Source organism: Oryctolagus cuniculus, chromosome 4 (assembly GCF_964237555.1).
Source record: "Oryctolagus cuniculus chromosome 4, mOryCun1.1, whole genome shotgun sequence".
In the NCBI taxonomy this organism is placed as follows: domain Eukaryota; kingdom Metazoa; phylum Chordata; class Mammalia; order Lagomorpha; family Leporidae; genus Oryctolagus; species Oryctolagus cuniculus.
The window spans coordinates 135,490,365-135,514,239 of NC_091435.1; the positions used below are offsets into that span (position 1 = coordinate 135,490,365).

At 36.7% G+C, this 23,875-nt stretch overlaps 1 protein-coding gene across 3 annotated transcripts in view; it reads left to right on the forward strand.

Annotated features, from left to right (window-relative positions):
* PLOD2 (procollagen-lysine,2-oxoglutarate 5-dioxygenase 2) overlaps positions 1-23,875 on the forward strand; it is a 99,347-nt gene that overhangs the window by 62,580 nt on the left and 12,892 nt on the right. For all 3 annotated transcript variants that reach the window (XM_008266286.4, XM_008266287.4, XM_051818672.2), the window contains exons 5-12: positions 209-321; positions 3,469-3,532; positions 5,578-5,675; positions 11,411-11,512; positions 14,836-14,961; positions 16,834-16,955; positions 18,420-18,524; positions 23,236-23,361. In XM_008266286.4, the coding sequence (XP_008264508.1) occupies positions 209-321; positions 3,469-3,532; positions 5,578-5,675; positions 11,411-11,512; positions 14,836-14,961; positions 16,834-16,955; positions 18,420-18,524; positions 23,236-23,361 (856 nt within the window). The remainder of the gene's footprint in view (positions 1-208; positions 322-3,468; positions 3,533-5,577; positions 5,676-11,410; positions 11,513-14,835; positions 14,962-16,833; positions 16,956-18,419; positions 18,525-23,235; positions 23,362-23,875) is intronic.

Sequence of the window (23,875 nt, forward strand, 5' to 3'; positions counted from 1 at the left end):
CTTTCAAATAGATAATAAATCCTAAAAAAAAAAAAAAAAAACAAAGGGCACTCAATAACATATTTCTTTCACAATGAGCTGTGAAATTGCAATCTGAGAATAAGGTCTCTTAGCTTCACAATGCTGTGCTGTTGGTCAGTGGAATTAACTTAGACGCAGACCTTGGTCTATGAATGCTAAATTCATTTCTCTTTTTGCTGTGTTGCAGGCTTTATCGGGTATGCTCCATATATCAATCGTATAGTACAACAGTGGACTCTCCAAGATAATGATGACGACCAGCTCTTCTACACTAAAATATACATTGATCCATTGAAAAGGGTAATAGTCCATACTTTCTCATTGTTTTATTGTTTTGGCTGCTTTGTTTTTATATTTTGTTAATGTGGACAGGTTAAAAACAGAGGATTTCAGTTACAAATTGGCAAATGGAAAACTTAACTTCAAAATGTTCTCATCTGTGGTGTATTTTAAAATAATATGAGTCAGTGAAACAAACGGCGAGTAGGTGAGACTGGTTTTTATGTGTCTTTGTGCCTCCTCTTTGTTGGCCAAGTTAGCAGCATTGCCAAATTTGGGTGGGTCAGGAAGAAGGAGAGGTATAAAGATGCAGGGCCTTACCACTTGTGCTTAGTTATACTGAAAGCACCGGATACAGAATGTCTGCCCTCAGCCCAGTGTTCCAGCCCCACCTCCGCTGCATACCCACTTCCATGCTGACCTCTTAGTAACCGAATCAGTTACAGCATCGAAAAGTTTTTGCTGGGAGGTGAAAAGACAATAATGAAATCCTGAAGACTCTAGAGAATGATATCTGCTAAAATCTTGGAGAGCTGTCACTTAGTAAGTCACAACAGAATAGAAATATGCCTTCTTGTGTTCACTCTGTCTTGTGTCTGTAATGATATTTTTTTCACAAAAGCTACTCCAAAGCTATTTGACACAAGTTTTTTTTTTTTATTTATTTAAAAAGTGAAGTGTGTTCTCACTTGTAGTCCTTTAACCTTGTTAAAGCCCTTTGTGCTTTTATGAGATTCTTTATTCCTAGACAGGTGACAAGCCAGACCCTCTATACTCACTTAGCCATTAGAGTAACAGGCCACACGTTCAGTCAGAAGCATTGTAGAGGCTGGATCCTCAGTTCTCTGAAAACCCACAGCAAGACTTAACCTCTGTTTCACATGGTGCTCACATCAACCTCTTGTTAGTTAAATTTAATTACAATCTTCTCATTTTAGAAAACACTTTGGAATAGCATGTGAGTAAGGAAACTCCAAGAAGTTGGTTTTTCGTTTTGTTTCATTTTAAAAGGCCTGTGATGCCACTGAACCTAGATACCTCCCTGTGAGATCATGGATACTGGGGAGAGTGTCCAGAGTGTGTAGAGCCTGTGGATGTAGTAGATTGGGTATGACCCTTTGATGGAATCTTGTAGTGCGTTACAGCCAGTTAGAGCACTTGGGATATTTGATTGCATGGATCCTGCAGTAAAGAGATTATAATTAAATCCCAAAAAGATTTGAGCTGGAGGATCCATAGGGTAGTGGAATTGGCAGACTCTGACGCCTTTATTACCAAGAATATGGCAGCTGTCATGTAGAACAACTCAAATTGAGTGACCTAAATAAAATCGGTATTTTATTTATGTATTTTTTCCTCTATTACATTAAAAGAACCCTAAAAGGTAGAGAGCACAAGGTTGCTATGGTAGCTTTATGGTGTCAAAATGTTAGTTCTTTTTTTCTTTACCATTTTCCATGTAAACTCCTTGTTCAAGATGATGCTCTAGCCATTGACATAGCTAAAAGGTAGAATCATAAACAAAACAGACCATCAGTGTAGTCAGCTTTCTATAAGTAGCTTTTCTAGAAATCTCATAATACTTTATCATACATTTTTGAGCACAACGTATTTATTTATTTATTTATTTATTTTTTTTTTTGACAGGCAGAGTGGACAGTGAGAGAGAGACAGAGAGAGAAAGGTCTTCCTTTGCCGTTGGTTCACCCTCCAATGGCCGCCGCTGCAGCCGGCGCACCGCGCTGATCCTGGCAGGAGCCAGGAGCCAGGTGCTTTTCCTGGTCTCCCATGGGGTGCAGGGCCCAAGCACCTGGGCCATCCTCCACTGCACTCCCTGGCCATAGCAGAGAGCTGGCCTGGAAGAGGGGCAACCGGGACAGAATCCGGCGCCCCAACCGGGACTAGAACCCGGTGTGCCGGCGCCGCAAGGTGGAGGATTAGCCTATTGAGCCACGGCGCCGGCTCGAGCACAACGTATTTATGACACTACATACAATATACAAAGATTATTTTGTATTTTATTTTATTTATTTTTTTGACAGACAGAGTTAGACAGTGAGAGAAAGGGAGACGGAGAGAAAGGTCTTCCTTTTTCCGTTGGTTCACCCCCAAAATGGCCGCTACAGCCAGCGTGCTGGCTGATCCGAAGCCAGGAGCCAGGTGCTTCCTCCTGGTCTCCCATGTGGATGCAGGGCCCAAGCACTTGGGCCATCCTCCACTGCCTTCCCGGGCCACAGCAGAGAGCTGGCCTGGAAGAAGTGCAACTGGGACAGAATCCGGCACCCCAACCGGGAATAGAACCCGGAGTGCTGGTGCCACAGGGGAGGATTAGCCTAGTGAGCTGCGGTGCTGGCCTTGTTTTTTATTTTAACTACACAATAGGATAGTATTGAGAATCTGAGTTCTTTTATTAAGAGGGAGAAGACTGGAGACAGTAATCCATTTGTAACAGGTTCTAATGAGCACATTCCTGAAATTGATTCAAGCAGATCTTTGGGGAAAAGTGAAACAAAATTTTCTAATTTAATTTTTTAAAGATTTAGTTATTTATTTGAGAGGCAGAGTTATATAGAGAGGGAGAGACTGAGAGAGAAGTCTTCCATCCACTAATTCTTTCCCAGCATGGCCGTAATGGCCAGAGCTGGGCCTATCCAAATCCAGGAGCCAGGAGCTTCTTCTGGGTCTCCCACATGGGTACAGGGGCCCAAGCACTTGGGCCATGTTCCACTGCCTTCCCAGGCCATTAGCAGAGAGCTGGATCAGAAGAGGAGCAACCAGGACTTGGAACCAGCACCCATATGAGATCTTGGCTCTGCAGGAAGAGGCTTAACCTACTATGTGATAGTACCAGCCCCCAATGGTGTTTTTATTTGTGTTTCATAAATTTACCGTGTATAACAGATATAGCTCTAAAATTTTCTAAATTACGTATTTTGTTTGTTGTGTTTAGGAACCATAAGATTTTTAAAGTATGGTTTACAGTGCTTTGAACTCCACTATTTCTGTGTCTCACATAAATACCTCAATCTTGCAACTATTTTCTTTAGATACTTAAAAATTTTAAACTTTAAATTCCTTGAAAGAACAAACTGTATTAATATAATAGTGGTATTTGCTGCTGCTGTTGTTGTTGTCATTTTCAACATTATCTCTATTCTTATTTTTTAGGAAGCTTTTAACATCACATTGGATCACAAATGTAAAATTTTTCAAACCTTAAATGGAGCTGTAGGTATGTGTCCTCGGTATATGGGTTGCTCATGTCTACAAATGAATATCTATGCTTCTAGCTGTCTTTCTTTTGTTATATACATTTTGTGGCTGTGGTAAGATTATAGTGTAGATATTGCAACCTTTAAAATAATATTGAACCTGAGGTTAACATAATAATGTTCAGTACATTCAGTTATCATTATTATCTAATAAGCCTAGTGTGGAAATTATATGCTTCTGGCCTTAGGTTCCTTAATATCTAGTGTTTTCATCATCTGGGGATTGTGGAAAATATTTATGTGTTACACGAAATTAATACATATTTTTCAGTGTGAGTTCCCTGTATTGAGAATTACCCAGGAGTATTAGAGTAGATCCTTTTGACCCAGTTGAAAGGCGGGAACGGTGCAGAGAGCTAGTGCTGCCTGGCAACCAAGTTCTCATCTTTGCTGCAAGAAAGAATTCATGAGCAAGTCTGGGAACAGTGTATAACATGTAGCACACATTTCATGGAGAAAATGAAAGAATACACTCCCAAGTTAGAGTACAGGCTCACCTGCAGTGAATTGGACATTACATGGGTTGTTTAATGAATGGGGAAGTACATTCTAAGAAGGGGGAGGGGTATTCCTAGTTTTTCTGGGAAGTAGGTGGAGATTTCCCAGAATGTAGCTACTGTCCTGTTTTTGTCCTCATTGTCATGATGGCTGGGAGATATGCCACTAAGCATACAGATGTATTATGAGCATATAATGAGCTGTAGGTCAGTATAGGTCACTTTCGTGTCCCTAAACTGCTATGAACCTGTCTATGCAGGGGGTCTGATTATCTTCAGAGCAGCAGGAGGAACCAAACCCATATCTTGCTGGCCTTGAGATAACAGGAAAACCCCTGGTGACTCAGTGGCTCCCTGTCTCAGTAACACTAGACAGATAGACTTTGGAAGTGTGTATGTGTGTATGCATTTGTGTGTTTGTGTAGGTGTGCCTGTGTGTGTTCTCTCAGAGATACACCTATCTTGATAAAACAAATTAATACATTAAAGTAATTAATACATCACAAATCAGAATACATTAATTCATTAATGCCTTAAAAACTAAAAAATACCTTATAATTCAATACAGTACTTCAAGTCAGTTCATACAGTAAAATGAGTCTCTGAATGGAAAATTTAATTGCGTGCTCAAAAAGTATGAAGAAAGAAGCCTGAAAAGAAAAAAAAAATTCTGCTCCCCTCTGAATTCTCTATTTCTGGATTATTGTATAGTGTCTAACTTTTTAAAAAGATTTATTTATTTATTTGAAAGGTAGAATTACAGAGAGAGAGAGAAAAAGAGGGAAAGAGAGAGAGATTTTCCCTCTGCTAGATCACTCCCAAATGGCTGCAGTGGTCAGGGCTAGGCAGACAGGATCCAGGAGCCTCTTCCAGGTCTTCCACAAAAGCATAGAGGCCCAGGCAACTTGGGCCATCTTTTACTGCTTTCCCAGGTGCATTAATAGGGAGCTAGATGCAAAGTGGAGAAGCCGGACTTGCACCAGCACCAATATACAGGCATCAGCGTAACCCACTGCACCACAGTGCCAGTCCCAACAGAACTGGAAAAAGCTATCAGTTGTAGCCAATTGTGAGAACTTTGCTTATAGCAAGCAGTGTCCTATTTGTCATATATACATTGCTCATATCTTCATAATAACCCTGCAAAGTAGGCACAAGATTCCTTTTTACAGATGAGTAAATTGAGACAATAATTTAATGTTGTGAGGATCAAATCAGTCAAGGAGCAGAAGCAGGATTTCAAAGATGCTTTCCTTCCACCAGACAGTGCAGTGGCTTAGAACATCCGTTGTTTTGCTGACGCCAGGTGGGAGTGTGTGCATGAGGCAGGCTCGAATCAGCTTCTGTGTCTGTGGCAATTTCCCTTCATTTCATTTCTGCTGACTTAGAGAAGGCAAAATTCCCCAAACACAGGAAGAGTTTTTTGTATCCAATAGAAATTTTATTACAACACACTTACACATACACACGTTTTAAATTATTAAAACTTTTTTCTGTTTTTGACCCAGATGAAGTTGTTTTAAAATTTGAAAACAACAAAACACGAGTTAAGAATACATTTTATGAAACATTGCCTGTGGTAATTAATGGAAATGGACCCACCAAGGTGAGTCATGTTGACTTTTACCTGGCCATGCATTACTTAGCAATAGGCTATGGAGAATGTTGTCTTCTTTATTATTTTTTCAAAATTGTTTTATAATACCATATGTTGTGCCAGCAATTTAATACTCTATTTTATACATTATACCATCTGTTTTCATATTTATTAATCAAACTTGGTGACTTTTCCTTACTAGAGTATGTCACACATTTCATGTTAGTGATTTATTTAATAATAGCTGCTAAATTGAGTCATGTTTCCCATATATATGATATCCTCTCTGAATATGACTTGTTCAAGCCGTTAAGGGATCATTTTAGATGTTTTTTGTTTCCTAAATACCTGTTGGCTGTCTACCTATTTATCTGTCTGTCTGTCTATCTGTCTGCGGTTGAGCTTGATTAAAGTGTTGCTGGCAAAATTTATAGAGGAAGAGTTTTCCTATATTGCTCAAGTCTCCTGTGTGCTTTCATAGTTTGTAGTGTTTCTTCATTGTGGTCCATACCACATACGAGACAGAGATGACGTTTACTTGCTTTCCTGTCTGTCTTACTTATCAGGCCTTTAGGCTAGAAATGACAAATCAGTCTGTCTCATTCACTGTTCACAGTCTAGCACGTATGTAACTGTGAATCTTAACTGAATGTCACAGTCTATAACAATCTAGTAACCTAGCATTATTCTTGGGAGAGGTAAGGCAATTCTTTTTTCCTGACAAGGCAAAATAATCATAAAATTACTGAGAGTTACAGTAACTGTTTATAGATAAATCTGATGAATGGATGCATTTTGTCTATGAAGCTCTTCACTGTCTGTGTAGTTTTTTTTCTTTTTAAAAGATTTATTTATTTATTTGAAAGAGTTACACAGAGAGAGAAGGAGAGGCAGAGAGAGAGAGGGAAGAAAGAGAGAGGTCCTCCATCCACTGGTTCACTCACCAATTGGCCACAATGGCCAGAGGCTGTGCCAATCCAAAGCCAGGAGCCAGGACCCTCCTCCGGGTCTCCCACGCAGGTGCAGGGGCCCAAGGATTTGGGCCATCTTCTGCTGCTTTCCCAGGCTATAGCAGAGAGCTGGATTGGAAGTGAAACAGCCGGGTCTAGAACCAGCGCCCATATGGGATGCTGGCACTGCAGGCCAAGGCTTAACCCGCTGTGCCACAGTGCTGGCCCCTGCAGCGCCCATCCCTGTGTAGTTTCTGATTTAGTTTTGTCTATGACATCTCAGTGCCATTGAGGCAAGGGATGCTGCATCCCAGCACGTCCTCTAGCTAACTAGTGTGCTATTGTTCCTTGGGAAACTAATAGTTGAATCTAATTTAAATGTGTGTTAAGGGAAGCTTGGTACTGAGAGTATGTATAAAGTCATAAAGACCCGATGATAAGTGATATCAGTGTGATCATCAGATCCTTCAAAATTTACAGGATGATGTTGACTGGATCTTTAAATTAGTAATTAACAAGATTATCAAAAGAAAGGGAGCCGTAATCTTGAATAATTTAGAAAAGTCTATGTCTGCCAAGAAATTTTAATTTGAGGAAATATTTTTAGTTTGAACTATCACTATTTCTGGCATTTCAGGCTATGATAATCCCATTTAACCCCCAAACCAATGACATGATCCTGTCTAGTCCATTTTTTTATAAGTGTATTTTATAAAAAAAAGCAAGTTTCATTTCAAACATTGTATTTGGTATATATATAATCTGTGAAAAAATTACACAAATAAGCGTTCAACTAATACTGTTTTATAGTAATATGTTAAAAATAGTAGATTTTCATGAGTATATCATGTATTCGTCTTGTCCAAGCTGATGAGGAAAAAAAGCAGATTACTGCAGCCTTTATTTTTTTAGCTTTTATAAAATATAAAAGGACTTCATTATATGAATTTTTATAAGTTAGTTTCAATTATTTTGGTTAAGAGAGATGATTATGTCAGTGGATTTGAGCTGTCATATTGCATAAATGATAATATTTAAGCCATTTTTATTTTAAAAAATAATCTATAAATTATAAATTATATAGTGTGATTATAGTATCAAAGGACATCAAATGAGTTTACTTCTTACATTCCCTAAATCTGTGTTTTTCAAAATAAAGTTATAAATAAATTTTAAGACAATTTATAATCCAGTTTCCATATGGTTTACATTCATAGTTCTGCATATCTATGAGCAGTTACAGTTTTCCTTTGTTTATAGAATTGTGTATAATTGATTTTGTATTTTTATTAGCATTTCTTGTAATATACTACTTCATATATTCTAAATTATTATTTTCATACTTTTCTAAATATATTCTAAGATGAATAAGTTTTTAGGTTGAAGCTGTGAATTCTAATTTGATGATTTATTTTTTATTCTTGAAGTTTATTTATTAGTAGTAGTATATCATTAGATGCTTATTTTAAAAATGGCCATTTTTTAAAGTAATAGATATTATACATCATTATAAATTGGTCTTCATTTTTTACGAGATAATCAAAAACTTTGTAGAAAATGGAATGAAAAGATTAGGTTATAGGGTGCAAAATAATTTTGAAAACCATGCATAGTTTTCTTATAGTATGTATTTTTTGTAAATTTTTGATGATGCCCTCCTATGCAATAAGCTTTAGAATTTTTCCTCCAAAGTAAACTTATCTTTTAATTCTATTTCCCATGAACTTTTTGAAGTACCCTCACATAAAGTATAGTTAATCAGGGAAAGATTAAGTCATCCAATTTGCACATGAAAATGTCATTTCTGCCACTAATTTGATTTGTAATGAAAATCATGACCTTAGTTTTGTGCATAAGAACCCCAGTACTTAGGTCACCATGACCTTGAAAATTTGGATGCTTTTTAAAAAGGAAGAAAGAAAGCAAAGATTTAGTTGGAAAGTTTCTCTGCCAGTGAAAGTGGCATCATACTTGGAAACATTTGATGTTGTGAAAGAAGAATCAGGAAAATACTACCACCTAGTAGCTGGGGAGCGTGCAGAGCAGCCTAACGACCTAAACAGCTTTCTGCACCTTCTAATGTTGCCAGCAGAGATGTCTGCAGGTTTTATGAAGAAAACAGATGTGCACGGAAGGCGGAGGTGGTGGATAATCTCTGTCTGTGTGCAGAGGTATCCCACAATGGAGGTTTCCAGTCAAAAGCAATGTTCTGAAAATCTTAATTACCTATGAAACAAATTGAGGTGAAAAGAAGAAAGTAGGAAAGTTGCGAAGTCAAATTTTAATCCTGATAATTGACACTAATGCCTTTGTTTGCACTGATGTTTTAAAACTGTTGATTATTTTCATATTCATGTAGGGATTTTAGAGGCTAATCAATTATTCATAAAATAATTATTAAATATTTTATGAGCTTTCTGAAATGGGAAAACTTGTATATATGATGAGGATTTTATATGTGGTTGGCTACTTAGGATATTTTTCCCTTCCCTTAAAAAAAATCTTTCCCTGGATATTTTAAACAAAACTGCATTTCATGCTTGCTCTTTAAAAAATATTGCTTAGGATAAGGAGCCTTTCTTCATAGAAATCTTTTTTTTCTTCAAAACCCTATATTTTACAGATCATGAATGATTAAGTTAACATTTATGTTTTTCATTTCACGATTATAAATTTTTTGTTTTCATTCAAGAGGCGTATTAAAATGGTCACGTTGACTCTTGAAATGTCATTAATGAATGTCATGACTATGTATTATAGCTTGTGATCTGAATTACCACATAACCCTGTAGAAATGTGGATCAGTTACTTGTCTGTGTTTTCTAATTTTACTGTGGAGACTAAGTTACCTATGTAACATAAATACCTTCCTATTTTAATTAATAGCATGCTTGTTTCAGAAATTCAGGACAAGAGAAATATTTGGAAGGAGACTCATAAAATGGTACTGGACTAGCAAGCTCATCTGTTCTACACTTTAAGATCTCTTTTAGGGCTTTAGGAAGGTAAAAACATCTAGTTTGCATTGCTGGATATTTTTTGACATCCATATTTAATACATATATATGTTTTCTTTGGATTTTTAACTTATCTTTCTAGTGAAAAATTAACAATTATATAATCATATTGAGGAGGTTAGGTACTTCCTTTTAACTGTAATGTGAAATCACAGCCAAAGCTGTGTTACAGCTTCACTTTCATGAGGTCAAATTATAGTTTGTTGAAATAATAATAATTAAAATATTCACATTACTACTAGGGAGCATTGCAGAAAGTATAGTAACTTTTTATTTTTTAAAATATTATTTACTTGTAAAGCACAACAACAGAAAGAGAGAGGGAGGTAGAGAAAGAGAGAGAGATCTCTTCCATCCTCGGTTTCACTGCCCAGATGTCCACAACATCTTGGTCTGGGCCAGGCTGGAGCCAGGAGCCAAGAATTCCATCCTGGGTTCCTGTGTCGGTGCAGGTATTCAGATTCTTGGGCCATCCTCTGCCACCTTCTCAGGCTCATCAGGGAGGGAGCTGGAATGGAAGTGAAGCAGCCGTGACTCAAATCAGCATTGTAGGCAGCAGCTTACCTGCTATGCCACGACCCTGACCCCTTATTTTGTACTTGCCAACAGAATTTTCTCTAAAACTTTCAAGTTCTGGAGTAAAGTGTTTTTTGAGTGCTCAGAGGAAATCTTAATGTGTTTACCTGTGTTCCCCATCATCTTCCCTCACTGATGTTACCCCCAAGCACAGAGTGGAACATAGACAGAATGAATGTCTCTAGCTGCTCGAGAGGGTGTGATAAGTTATAAAGCAGATCTTCTGAGAGACCTAAAAAGCAAGGTGGGGGAAGCAATGTTGTCCTTTAGCTCATTGCTTTTATTGTTAGTATTATTTTCATTTTTTGCTTGAAAGGCAGAGAGAGATCTTCCATCCACTGGTTTACTCCCCAAATTCCCATAACACTGAGGGCCATGCCAATACAAGGCGGGAGCCAGGAGAACCAGCTAGGTCTCCCATGTGTGTGGCAGGGAACCAAGTACTTGAGCCATCATTGCTGCCAGTCATAGTGCACTTTCAGGAGGCTGTGTGGAAAGGGGAGGTGGAACTCAAGCCAGACGCTCCGAGGGGTGTGGCTTTTCCAGGCAGGGTCTTAACTACTGTGCCAAATGCTTGCCCCAGATTAGTGTTGGTAGGGTTTGTGGGGTGACTGTAATTAGGAGCTGCAGAACATCTTGATTCAGTGCCCCTGAATCGCTGCCCAGAAGTCTTGTTTATAGTAGCATAGTTGTCTGGGAGAACGTAGTGCCTTTTGATGATAAACTTTACTCAGCACTTGGTGTGGTGATGAGATTCTAAGAGGTTACATTGTCACTGTCCCATTTCTGTTGGTGTTTGTGCTAGGCCTTTAAACGTACTTATTGCCCCATTACTATTCACCTGACATTAATGCGAATCTTCCGTTTTTGTTAATAAATTTCATTTGTTCATTTAAAATTGTGTTTCATTGACATATTTCTTGCTGTCTTTTCCAGTATCATTTCTTACGAGAGAAAATGAAATGTGACCTTTATGATTTGTAAGACCTGTTTTGGCATTTCTAGACATAATTTACCCAGCTCTTTGATATAAAGTCTGGAGAAAACTTTTTTTCTGTGTATATCTCTATGTGAAAATATTAGAATTACTAAAGGAATGCGTCTAACACAGAAAACTCGCTTTAAAGTTGGATGATCTTAGAGTAAAAGCACACTAGTGGAAGAGGTGTCTTTTTGTTCATACTGTTTTCTCCTTTACTAGATTGTCCTGAATTATTTTGGAAACTACGTACCTAATTTGTGGACACAGAATAATGGCTGCTTGCTGTGTGAATTTGATACAATTGACTTGTCTGCAGTAGATGTAAGTAGAATTGACTGTGAAATGGGGTGATAAAAAGTCCATCGTCATGAAATGCAGTGATTTATAGTGAACAACATGTCAGATTATTTTATAGCTTTGATTGCAAATAATGAATTTACAGTGTTAAAACATGATGACTCAGAAAATTGTTAGATTTGTCTATTTCTGAACTGTTTTTGAATGCAAAACTAACTAATAATTGAGCCCAATGAAAGAGACTTGGTTATTAGTATTTAATAGCTTGCTGTCTGTTGACCTGGCCAAACCATTGAGAAAAAAAATGCAATACAGTGCTTCAACATTTTATTGACCAATTTTGTCTGTGTTTTATTTAGTGATTAAAAATAATAATGTATGATTATATAAGTAAGAATTGTTTCATTTTCTGCAAGCACAGTAACTCATTTAAGCATGACAGTCCCTAAAGTTAGTGGCACTATTGGCTCAGTTTTACAGATGAGAAAACAAACAGAGCTATATAAGGGCTAGTAACTTCCTTAAAGATGTACAGTTTCTAAGTGTCGGAGATTTCAATTCAGGTCATGTGTTCTTAACTACTATTAATTTTACCTGAATATCGTGTTTATTCTTTGATAAATGCCAGTTATCTCTGTTTCATAGAGAGTTGTGGCTATATTTTATCATTGATACTTTGAGAGTGAGCAAGCAGTTGGAAATACTTATTATTTATCCACATAACATATTTATGGCTCTGTCTTCTGTCACCAGTAAGAGCAGATTAGGACATCCTGTGGTAACATTATTCTTCCACAAAACTAATCTAGTAACTGGGAAGAATATTATGTGCATGAACAGTTGGGTTCTGGGATTATTAAGTACCTGTAGCACACCAGAGAAGTAGAAGCACATAGGCAGAAATAAAACTCCCAGGAAGATAGTTTGGGTAACTTCTGGACTCATGCAAATGGAAAATACTTTCAGTGTTGTACACCCAAGCTTCTGAATTAAATAGTTTCTCTTCTTATCACTGTGTAAGAGGAGAATAAAGAGGAACTTGTATACATTTAAGAACTTCTGAATAGAGCCCTTTTTTACTTGAAAGTGATACTTTTTGGCCAGTCTCTCAAATAACAAACAATGTTTCTTATCTGGAAAGAATGCCAGAATATTTCTGAGTGAAGCAGCATCATGAAGATCTTTAAAAATTCATCAGGATCTTTTTTGCATAGAGAGAGTAGTGTTGTATCCTGGAGGGAGAGTTAATTATTTTATCTTCTTTGTTTCCTTTTTTATAAACTTTCTGGTGCAAGGATAGAAAAATATTTACATTAATTTTTTGCATGTAAATCACTTAGCTCTTAAGCTGTTTTGTCTTACAGCCTATTAAAATGTGCTAGAAGAGAAAATTATTCATCCCTACATGTAAAATAAAATCTACCTTCTATTTGTAGGGATTATGCAATAGAGATATGAAAATTAAAATTCTGTAGGTAATTGAGATACCAGCTCTACCATATTTTTAGATGTGGACCTTAGCAGTTTCTTTGTATGTAAAAGCAATAACGACCATTTAGAGGGTTTTTTTAAATGCAATATTTCACACACATGTGTATGAGGAATAAATATGAGGAACATATAAAATGATGTCATATTTCTAAATTTTATATTTACACATTTATGAAGTGTTCAACCTTTAATGTATGTCAACTGTTTATTTTTATCTGTTATTATAAAGTTGGATTACACATGGAGATGTTGCAAGTTGAAGCATAGCTTTTTACCTACTAGTTTAGATTCTGAGTCACTTAGCTTCTCCAGCTCCATTTTCCTCATGTGTAAATTTGAGGTTATAAGTAAATTCAAAGGCAATTATGAAATTTAAATGAAATACATCCTCACGTTTGATAAGGGAGAATTGTAATCTACTTTTTTCTTACTTCTTTTATTAAATTTAGAACTCCTAAACAGCAGGTATTTTAGTTCTTTGCATTTGTTTATTCCTTTAATGATAAATGTTTGTGGGCGGAGGTTGTCATTTTGGCCCTGTGAGTTAAGCTTTAGGTGGAGAAGCCTATATCTCATATCTGAGTGCCTGGCTCCAGTCCCAGCTACTTTGCTTCCCATCAGCTTCCTGCTAATGCACCTTGCAGGCAGCAGATGATAGCTAAAGTACTTGAGTCCCTGCCACCCATGTAGGAAACCCAAATAGAGTTTCTGGCTTCAGCCTGCCCAGCCCCAGAAATTATGGGCATTTGGGAAGTGAATCAATATATGGAAGACTTTTCTCTCGGTCTGTCCTCTTTCTATCATTCTGCCTTTTAAATTCATAAATCTTTAATACATGAATAAATATTCAGATGAATGAATTAATAGACTAATATAGTACCACAGTGTACAAGGTTGCATCAAAGCAAAAACATTGTTATAATATATACAGTGAAGGAATGTGTGAAGTACCATGTGTGAAATGATGGGAAGAGGTATCTGATTCTGCATTTAACATATTTTAAAACATTAGCGTCTAAAAAAATCTGTAGCCCGTAAATTCAGGATATTCTAAAGAAGTCTTCCATCTATTTCTGGTAATTACTTTTTTTTTTTTTTTTTACAAGGAGTTTACTTAATGTTTCTATCTCATCCAATTGAAAGTTTTTCAAACCAGGAACTTTCATTCCCTTTCCTAAATGTTGCTCATCAAAAGGACTGGCATGTATAATGACTATTTCAGGCGTTTTCATGCTTTTAATGCAAAACTATGTACTAAAACATACCCAAAGAGAGTTAAGGAAAATACTTAAAAATAGGAGCAATATATTAAGGAAAGAATGTTAGTGAAAGAAAATAACATATATGAGTGAAAATAAATGCTAGCAGTAAAATGAAATTAAAGGGATTATTCAAGTATAAAGACAAAGCCATCATGCTTGCTTTAACTGGGCTACATAGTAAATGCTGAGTGTCAAGCCATTAAAAATAAAGAAGGAAATACAATTACCATTCTGGTTTCTTGGATGATGCTTTCAAAATAGCATTCAGATCTGAAATTTTTTTAAGGGCTATTGCAAAGGAAATATTTCACTGCAGAGGTGGCAAAATTCTTAATTGCATCCTTATAATTTGATGTGATAGTGAATTTCCTCTGTAAGTTATAATGTCAAGATGTGATTTAGTAAAAGCCTTTGATGTCAACTGAAACTTACTTCAAGTGCTAGAGAACTTCCATAGGGCAGTTCAAACCTAGCAAATGGTATTGAGTTGAGATTTTTTTTTTTTTAAATTTTATACTGGTTAATATTTGAATAAAATTGAAAATAAAGGTGATATTAAGCATAATTTGTTTTTATGTCTCATATAATACAAAGGTCCATCCAAATGTAACAATAGGTGTTTTCATTGAGCAACCCACACCTTTCCTACCTCGATTTCTGGACATACTGTTGACACTGGATTACCCTAAAGAAGCACTTAAACTCTTTATTCATAACAAAGTAAGTATTTGAGAAATGAATATTTTATGTGGAAACTTTTTTTATTGGTGGTGATGGGGACTGTTTGTTATTTCTGACTAAAAAATTCATTGAGCTAAATTCAGTAGATGGTTTTTGTAGTAACCACTGCACTGCCTTTTTAGGACCTAATGATTTTAGATTCTGGAGTGTAGCATCATAATATGTGGATAAATCACATAAAACTGCCAAATTTTGTAAATAAAAAATGGTTGAGTAAGCAGCCATTTTCATGTGGCTCAACTTCATATCAGACGGTCTTACATTCCTGCCTTTGTGTTAGTCTGGGACCTTCTTTCATGGAACTAACTGTCCAGTAAATTGTTCGCGACTTGGGATAATGCGATAAGCTCAAAAGTTGAACAGCTTCCAGATATGGTATTGTGATTAATCACTTACGATATGCTCTTTCCCAAAGGATGTTGATACTTTCATATCCTTGAGAAATACTTGGAGTGTCCAAAACACCTCCTACATACAATCTAAGTTAAAGTCGTTTTTTCATCATTGTATTGGTATTTGATGTGATTTAGAATTCAATAGTTGTGAAGTATTCCATTTTTTCTCTTCAATCCTAACACTTTGTCCTCACGTACATTTCAGCTAATAGTTCACTTTTTCCAGGTAATATTTCTAATTGGCAGAACAACTTAATTTTAAGAGTGAAACATTGGCTGGCGCTGCGGCTCACTAGGCTAATCCTCCGCCTGTGGCGCTGGCACCCCAGGGTTCTAGTCCCTCTTGGGGCACCAGTTATATCCCGGTTGCTCCTCTTCCTAGTCCAGCTCTCTGCTGTGGCCCGGGAAGTCAGTGGAGGATGGCCCAAGTGCTTGGGCCCTGCACCCTATGGGAGACCAGGAGGAAGCACCTGGCTCTTGGCTTTGGATTGGCACAGTGCACTGGCTGTAGCAGCCATTTTGGGGTTGAAACAACGGAAGGAAGACCTTTCTCTCTGTCTCTCTCACCGTCTAACTCTGCCTGTCAAAAAAAAAAAAAAAAAAAAAAAGAGTGAAACATTGAATATTTGGTTTGTAAAATGTGTTGTAATATATGCACCTGTGAATATTTTTAATTTTTATGTATTGTGTTTTTATGTTTTCCCTGCTTTCATAGGGCCTCAAGCTCCTTGATAGTAGTTTTTATCTTGCGTTTAATATCAACTCTGCATAGTGTTTATGTGATAAGTGATTTTAACAAGCTGTGGTAAGCATTAGCTTTTCAGGACAGGCATTGAAGTTGGATACATGCAGTGCTCCCCAGTGCTCCAGAGATGGCAATGATCTTATCTGAATTTTAGCAAAGTTGAATCTAGCTAAATTGACAGTGTTCATGTTGATGATTTTATCATTAAGTTTGTTTCAATAAAATAAAATTCTCTTTTTCTAAGAACAAAATTTTATATGTGAACATTATTTTTCTTTTCATTTCAAAGAATATTGTTCACATTTTGTTATAAAATTGCTTATTTATAATGCACACAAACATATATATGGTTTAGTAGACATTTTTCTGGATATTTTATAACACACGTCTTAAGTTCTCAGGGGCTACATTTTTTTCCTGTATGTTAGAAATATCTTATTATAATAGCTAGATTACATATTTCTGGAAGGATCTGTAAAAATGTAAATATTTATGCAAAACCTTGTCTAGAGGTAGATGTTTAAATAATTTTGAAGTATTTTATCTTTTCATAATATGTTTGCATTTTAAGTCACATGTTTAAGATGGTTCTTATTTTATCCATTATTGAATAAATATGTGAATTGTGGGATTCAGAACTTTGAGTAGAAAGCACTTCCTTCATCTTCTTGTCTTATTTTCTCTAATTTCTGATTTTTAAATATTTTACAGGAAGTTTACCATGAAAAGGACCTCAAGGTATTTTTTGATAAAGCTAAACATGAAATCAGTACTATAAAAATAGTAGGACCCGAAGAAAATCTAAGTCAAGCCAAAGCCAGAAACATGGGAATGTATGTTTTAATAGATTCGAATTAATTAAATTATTCTACTAAAGGACTTTAAGAAAAGACATTTTGTCTGAAAATTTGTATGCTAACCTTGGGTGTTTCAGCTATTTGTGTGTGTGTGTGTGTGTGTGTGTGTGTCTACTCTTGGACTATGTCTCTGTGTGTATGCATTTACTTGTAAAAGGCCTTGTTTTAATAGCTAAGCATTGTTTTAATAGCTAGGAGTAACTATTTTAAAATAAGCAATGAATGGAACTTCACCTCAAAAAAAAAAATGGAAAATGAAGAGAATCACTGCCTTTTATCACTGACTTTTATTTTGGTTTCCTGTTGAGGTTTGTGCATGGCCAAACAAACTGTCTGTGGGGAGAAAAATGTATTCCTACTTTCCACTTGTCTACTCATCTCGCTAATGCTGCAACCCCCAGAAGAGATATTTTAGCCCTTTTCAATACTTCATACAGACTACTGAGAAAATTGTGGTCATAATTAAGAACAATCCCTCACTCAGTCATTGATAATTGAAAGTGCCGGGTAGGGTGTTAAGACACGCTGGCATGATGGTGAAGACATGGTGCCTTATCATCAGGAGAAATTCTGTGGTCCACCGGCTCTCATGCCTCAGGGTGATGATTTCTTCCTGGCATGAGAGAAAGCAGGAAAAGAGGCCCTGCGAAGCCAAACAGATGTTAGTGCTAATGTTTTCATAATGTATTCAGTGGAGACTCCCTCAGTCCATATTCAGAACTTATTTTCTCTGAATTTTTGTTGCACAAGTGTGGCAAGTTTCCCTATCTGGTGTCATTTGGCTGGAGCGTAGAAAACTGTAGTGTGTAGATCCATGGTGACAAGAACAGAAAGTGGTAACTGGGAGAATTAGGGAGCAGAGCTCGGAACTTGGACGGAGGCGAGCCCCAGATGCAGAGGGCCTAGTGGGTGGAAGCTTTCACATGACATCATAGGGTCAGGAGTGGGGCATTCCTGGGGATTCTGCTGATAACACTGCAGACACTACCATAGCCTCCTGATAAGAAGGCAGGGGAGTAAATATCTTAGAAAGAACTCCAGGAAAATGTGGTTTAGAAATATCTAAAGAGTCATGCACTTAGATCTCCAAGATTCACTTAAAACTGGCTTGTTGGAGGTTTAAGATTTGTATTGTGTATATGAGTTAAAAAGGTTTTTTTACGCAAATTTCCATTCTGACTAGATGTTTTATGCCTTAAAATATTTAGTGGATTAAAAATACATTTTGCCTAGCCTAAAATTGTGTGTAGATCTAACTGAATACCTGTGTTGATAAGTTAACCATTTGAAACTTATATTCAAAAGGATATTGTTTTACTGGTTTGATTTGAAAGTGTGTTGGAGAAGTCTTATTTTACTTGTAAGCTTTGTGTTAACATTTTCCCACCAGTGGATAATTGATTTATCTAATTCTTATTTCATTTTCTTTTTTGATGTCAGGGATTTTTGTCGCCAGGATGAAAAATGTGATTATTACTTTAGTTTGGATGCAGATGTTGTTTTGACAAACCCAAGGACTTTAAAAATATTGATTGAACAAAACAGGTACTATGATTCAGTATCAACTTATTTTTAAAATGATCATAATGTTACACATCTTCATGCATACACTGTTATCTGTGTTTAGTAAACTGAGGAAACTTGTATTATTTTCTGTAACTTTCAATTCTAATTAATTACTTTCAGTGTGTCATGAAGAAAACAACCTTAGGAGAGCTTGAACTTTGTAATGTATATAATGTTAGCTATAATTATAAATATAATGTTTGCCAATTATTCTTGGCAAATTTTTCTATTTAAAGCTAGATGAGATTATGATATATCTGATACTAGTAAAATTTAGAGTTGTTTTATTCTCTGTTGATGTTTTCTGAAGAATTTTTTAAAAATTTATTTGAGAGGTAAAGTTAGAGAGAGAGAGATAGAATGAGAGAGTTCTTTCATCCACTGGTTCACTCCTCAGATGGTCGCAACCACTGGAGCTGGGCCGTTCCAAAGCTAGGAGTCAGGAGCTTCTTCCAGGTCTCCCATGCGGATGCAGGGGTCCAAGCATTTGGGCTATCTTCTAGTGCTTTCTCAAGCCATAGCAGAGAGCTGGATAGGAAGAGGTGTAGCTGAGTCTAGAACTGGCACTCATGGTATGCTGGCGTCACAGACAGAGGCTTAGCCCAGTACACCACAGCGCCGGCCCCTCTCTTGTTTTATTTTAAAAGTAGAATTTCCCAACCTTTGTAATTTAAAATTTTATTGCGGGGGCAGGTGTTTAGCCTAGATGTTAAGATGCCAGTGAATCACATTGTAGTTCCCTGAGTTTGGTTCCCAATTCCAGCTCCTAGCTTTAGCTTCCTGCTTATGGAAACGTGGGAGAAGCATTGATGAGTCAGGTAATTGGGTTCCTTGCACACTGAGACCTGAATTGCGTTCTGACTCTTATCTCTGGCACTGGCCATTCTGGGTATTTGGGGAGTGAACCAATGGATGGGAGGTGTCTATCTGCCTCTATAATAAATTAGAAATCTAAAAAAAAAGCTTGCATACTTTTTTTAAAGATTTATTTCATTTATTTGAAAGGTAGAGCTACAGAGAGAGGTAGAGCTAGAGTTTTTTCATCTGCTGGTCTGCTCCCTGAGTGGCCGAAATGACCGGGGCTGGGCCAGATTGGAGCCAGGAGCCTCCTCCAGGTCTCCCACGTGGGTGCAGAGACCCAAAGACCTGCACCATAATTCCACTGCTTTCTTAGGCACATTAGCAGGGAGTTGCATTGGAAGTGGAGCAGCCAGGACTCAAGCCGGCACCCATATGGAATGCTGGTGCTGCCAGCCAGGGCTGTAATTCACTGTGCCACAGCACGGCCCCCTGAATACAGATTTATACTTTTTCTAATCTGAATGAAATTTTAGAGATACAAATCATTCAAAGCCAGATTTGTAGCTTTATTTACTATTGAATCAATTACCACTGAACACGGCCTATTTATGCTTAACTGAATTGAAGTGGAAAAAATACAGCATATATGTCAGCTTAGTCATATTAATCTTCATTTGTTAATATTATTGCTACTACTACTTAATGCTGTTATTACTACTCATAATATTCTACTTTTAATGAGTGCTTATTATGTTGGAGATATATTTATATGTATTAAAGAACTGTTTTTCATAATAACTATGCATGGGGAATGTATCATGCTGTATTATGTTATCCTGATATATAACTAGAAATGGTTGAATTTGAGAATTCAGTTTTTACTTCAAGATACTGGACCTCTCAATAGCACTCTGTAGTTTAGCCTCTTTATATAACTTTCAACAGATACTTAACCTATCTCTGTTGACAGTAAATTGCAGGTGATTTTCCAAGGCACATGAATAAGACTTGGCAAGGAAAATCAGTTTGGATGATGTGGAGATAGGTGACAGAATAGAATTTGTTGTTCTTAAAACCTGGTGAAGTTCAGTATTAGTTTCCTGAATTTCCATTGCTGATTTCCTCTTAATTTGAAATGCACCAATGTGAAGTGCACATCTGCTTTTAATATTTAACATTTTTTATTTTATGACATTTTGGTAAGGTATTGATTAATTCTTGTCTTTATAAAATATGTAATGAATTCATGCTATGTGTTTAATAATATCCCCTCCTTAAAATTAATTCAATGTCTTAAACCTTCTGAAAATAAAATTTCCTTCTTAAGGAACTCAGCTGTCTTCTTGGTCCCTTGCCCTTTGAAGAGTGAGTAAAATGCAGGTGATATCTCTAATTCCACATATTTCTGATGATTATCAAAGGTTTAGTTCATGTGATACCTTAGAGTTCTTACCTCAAATCCACGCATGCTGTTTCCATGAGAAATTTAGTGGACTTGACTGAAGGGTAGACGGAGAGAGAATGAGATGCATCTTGGGCATGTGGCTTCCAGTATGTCTTTTATTCCCACATCTCTTCCCATCTCTATTATTTCTGCCTTGCTCCAAATTTTACTCCTTCAATTATTGTACAATTCATTCTCTTCCTGTTGGACTTACATTTCCAATCTCAAAATATAGAGGCATATATCAGATGGATTTTGATTTTCTAGCTTTCTTGGTCCAAACTTGTTAAGGAGGCACCGAGTTTACAAATTTCTAGATTTTTTTCTATTAAATATTTGATCTTGGATGTTATTGACATTGATTAATACATTCCTAAATTAATGTATACATGTTTATTCTAATTAAAGCTATTTCTAAAATTGTAGCCATTCTAAATCAAGCTAAATTTGTGTTTCTGGGTTAATGTCTTATTTTAAAAGAGATGGGAAAATGAATCCAAATCACTGTTCTGCATGTTGTGAATTTATCTGTTTTATTTAACTTTTGTGTATGTAAGAGAAAAAGCCATCTGGTCTTCATAAGACTGAGATATTGTGAAACAGTTTTTTTTTTTTTTTTGAGACTACTTGATCCATAACCTCTTGCAGGAATTGGCTGAAACTTTTGTAGGGAAATGGGTGGCACTGCTGGATTTAGAATTCTACAGGAACCTCAGATTTTGTTATCTCATTTGGAAAATATTGAAATTATAAATTACATTTCCCTGAAGAGAAATCTGGATGTTTTAAATTTGTAACATGTGTTGTCTCAAAGGAGCCCTTGTTTTCCTGATCCTAATGAGACGAACACTAAGGCAGTGGCTTAATCTGCTTTCTGTTGCTATAACTGAAAACCGCACATCGTGTCAACTGTCATCAATAGACGTTTATTTGGCTTATGGTCCTGGAGTTTGGGGAGTCCAAGATCGAGAGGCTACATCTGAGGAAGGGCGTCTTTCTGTGTCTTAACCCGTTCTTAAGATAGCCCTTCATCCATTCACGATGTATGATGCTGCTCCTGTGGCATGATTGCCTCTTTTTTATTTTTTTATTGTTTTTAAAAGTTTATTTATTTATTTGAAAGTCAGAGTTATACAGAGAGAGGAGAGGCAACGGCCGGAGCTGCGCCGATCTGAAGCCAGGAACCAGGAGCTTCTTCCGGGTCTCTCACACGGGTACAGGAGCCCAAGCGCTTGGGCCGTCCTCCAGGTGCTTTCCCAGGCCACAGCAGAGAGCTGGATTGAAAGTGGAGCAGCCGGGTCTTGAACTGTTGCCCATAGGGGATGCCAGCACTGCAGGCCAGGGTGTTAACCCACTGCACCACTGTGCCATAGAACAGGCCCCTCCTCTTTTTTATTTTTTTTTTAAAGATTTATTTATTTTATTTGAAAGGCAAAGTTACAGAGAGGCAGAGAGAGAGAAAAGAGAGGGGTCTTTCACCCTCTGGTTCACTCCCCACGTGGCCTCAATGGCTGGGAGCTGTGCTGATCCAAAGCCAGGAGCCAGGAGCTTCTTCTGGGTCTCCCACATCATTGCAGGGGCCCAAGCACTTGAGACATCTTCGACTATTTTCCTAGGCCATAGCAGAGAATTGGATTGGAAGTGGAGCAGCCTGGACTTGAGCTGGCGCCCATATGGGTTGCCAGCACTGCAGGCGGCAGCTTAACCCATTAAGCCACAGTGCCAGCCCTGTGATTGCCTCTTAAAACGTCCCTCCTGTCAGTACCATCACAATGGCAATTACATTTCAACCTGAGTTTTAGAGGAGACATTCAAGCCACGAAGCAGACAGTTATCTTCTAGTTTGTTTAAAGAACCAGAAGTGTTCAGTGTTGCTAGGGCTTAATTATTATAACTACAACCCATTTTAAACGTTTAAAAAAAAAACAGAAAAAAAAGGAAACATACTTTAAAATAATTTCTGAATTAATTTTAGGAAAACTGACCTACTTACCAAAGACCCAGCCTATTTCATTCATTGTGTTTCCATTCAGCAAACATTTATTGGATTCTTTAACGCACCAGAGGCTGTTCTGTCTGCTCATTGACTATGAAAGTATTTGATTTCACTTAGCATAATTTCTGAAATACTTGAATTGACACAAAAATAAGTAATTTAGGCAGTTTCACTCTCTTAGATGTAAGCGAGGAGCCTTTAAAAGTCATTTTTATATTTTATTAGCATTTTCAATAGTTTTTTCCTTTTTGTTACTCTTATTAGGAAAATGATTGAAAATTAGTGTGTGCTCATTTAAGAAAAGATGCTAGAAATAAATTTTTCTTCTTTTGGATTGACTTCATATATGTTAAATGAGCTTTATTATTTTATCTGTTATGCTAAACCCAAAGCACATGATTCTTTGCTAATTTTAAAATAAGTAATTACACCATTTTTTCTCTCTTTAGGAAGATCATTGCTCCTCTTGTAACTCGGCATGGAAAGCTCTGGTCCAACTTCTGGGGCGCATTGAGTCCTGATGGCTATTATGCTAGATCTGAAGATTATGTGGACATTGTGCAGGGGAAAAGAGTGTAGGTTACTTGATTTAACTTTTTGATGTAAAATACCATAATCTAAAGATGCAGCCTTACTAATAATACTTGCAATTTTGTTGCTATTTAGGTCTTTTGTGTTTAATGGAAATTTAACATATATTTGAATTCCTGAAATATTGGTCTCAAAATTGAGTTCCTGAAATCCTGGTATAAAACTAAAAAAAATGCTTTTGAAGTTCTAAATCTTTAAAGGAACAGATTCATTGTGGGAAATACTGAGAGATAATAATTGTATACTTTGGGGCACTCAACTCATGATTCATAGAAAAGTAATGTTCTTTAGTTAACAGTTTGAAAAGCACATGTATTTCAGCTAATTTATTTAACAGCCTCGATTAAGGGTTGTTTTGAAAGCTTTTAAAATTTATAAATAAGTAAACAATAGTAGCACCAATAACCAAAACTTTCTAGCCTTCATTGTTATGTGAGCTTTTTATGTGAACCAGCTAATAATCTGCTTTAAAGATAGGTTTCTTCACCAATTTCTTTT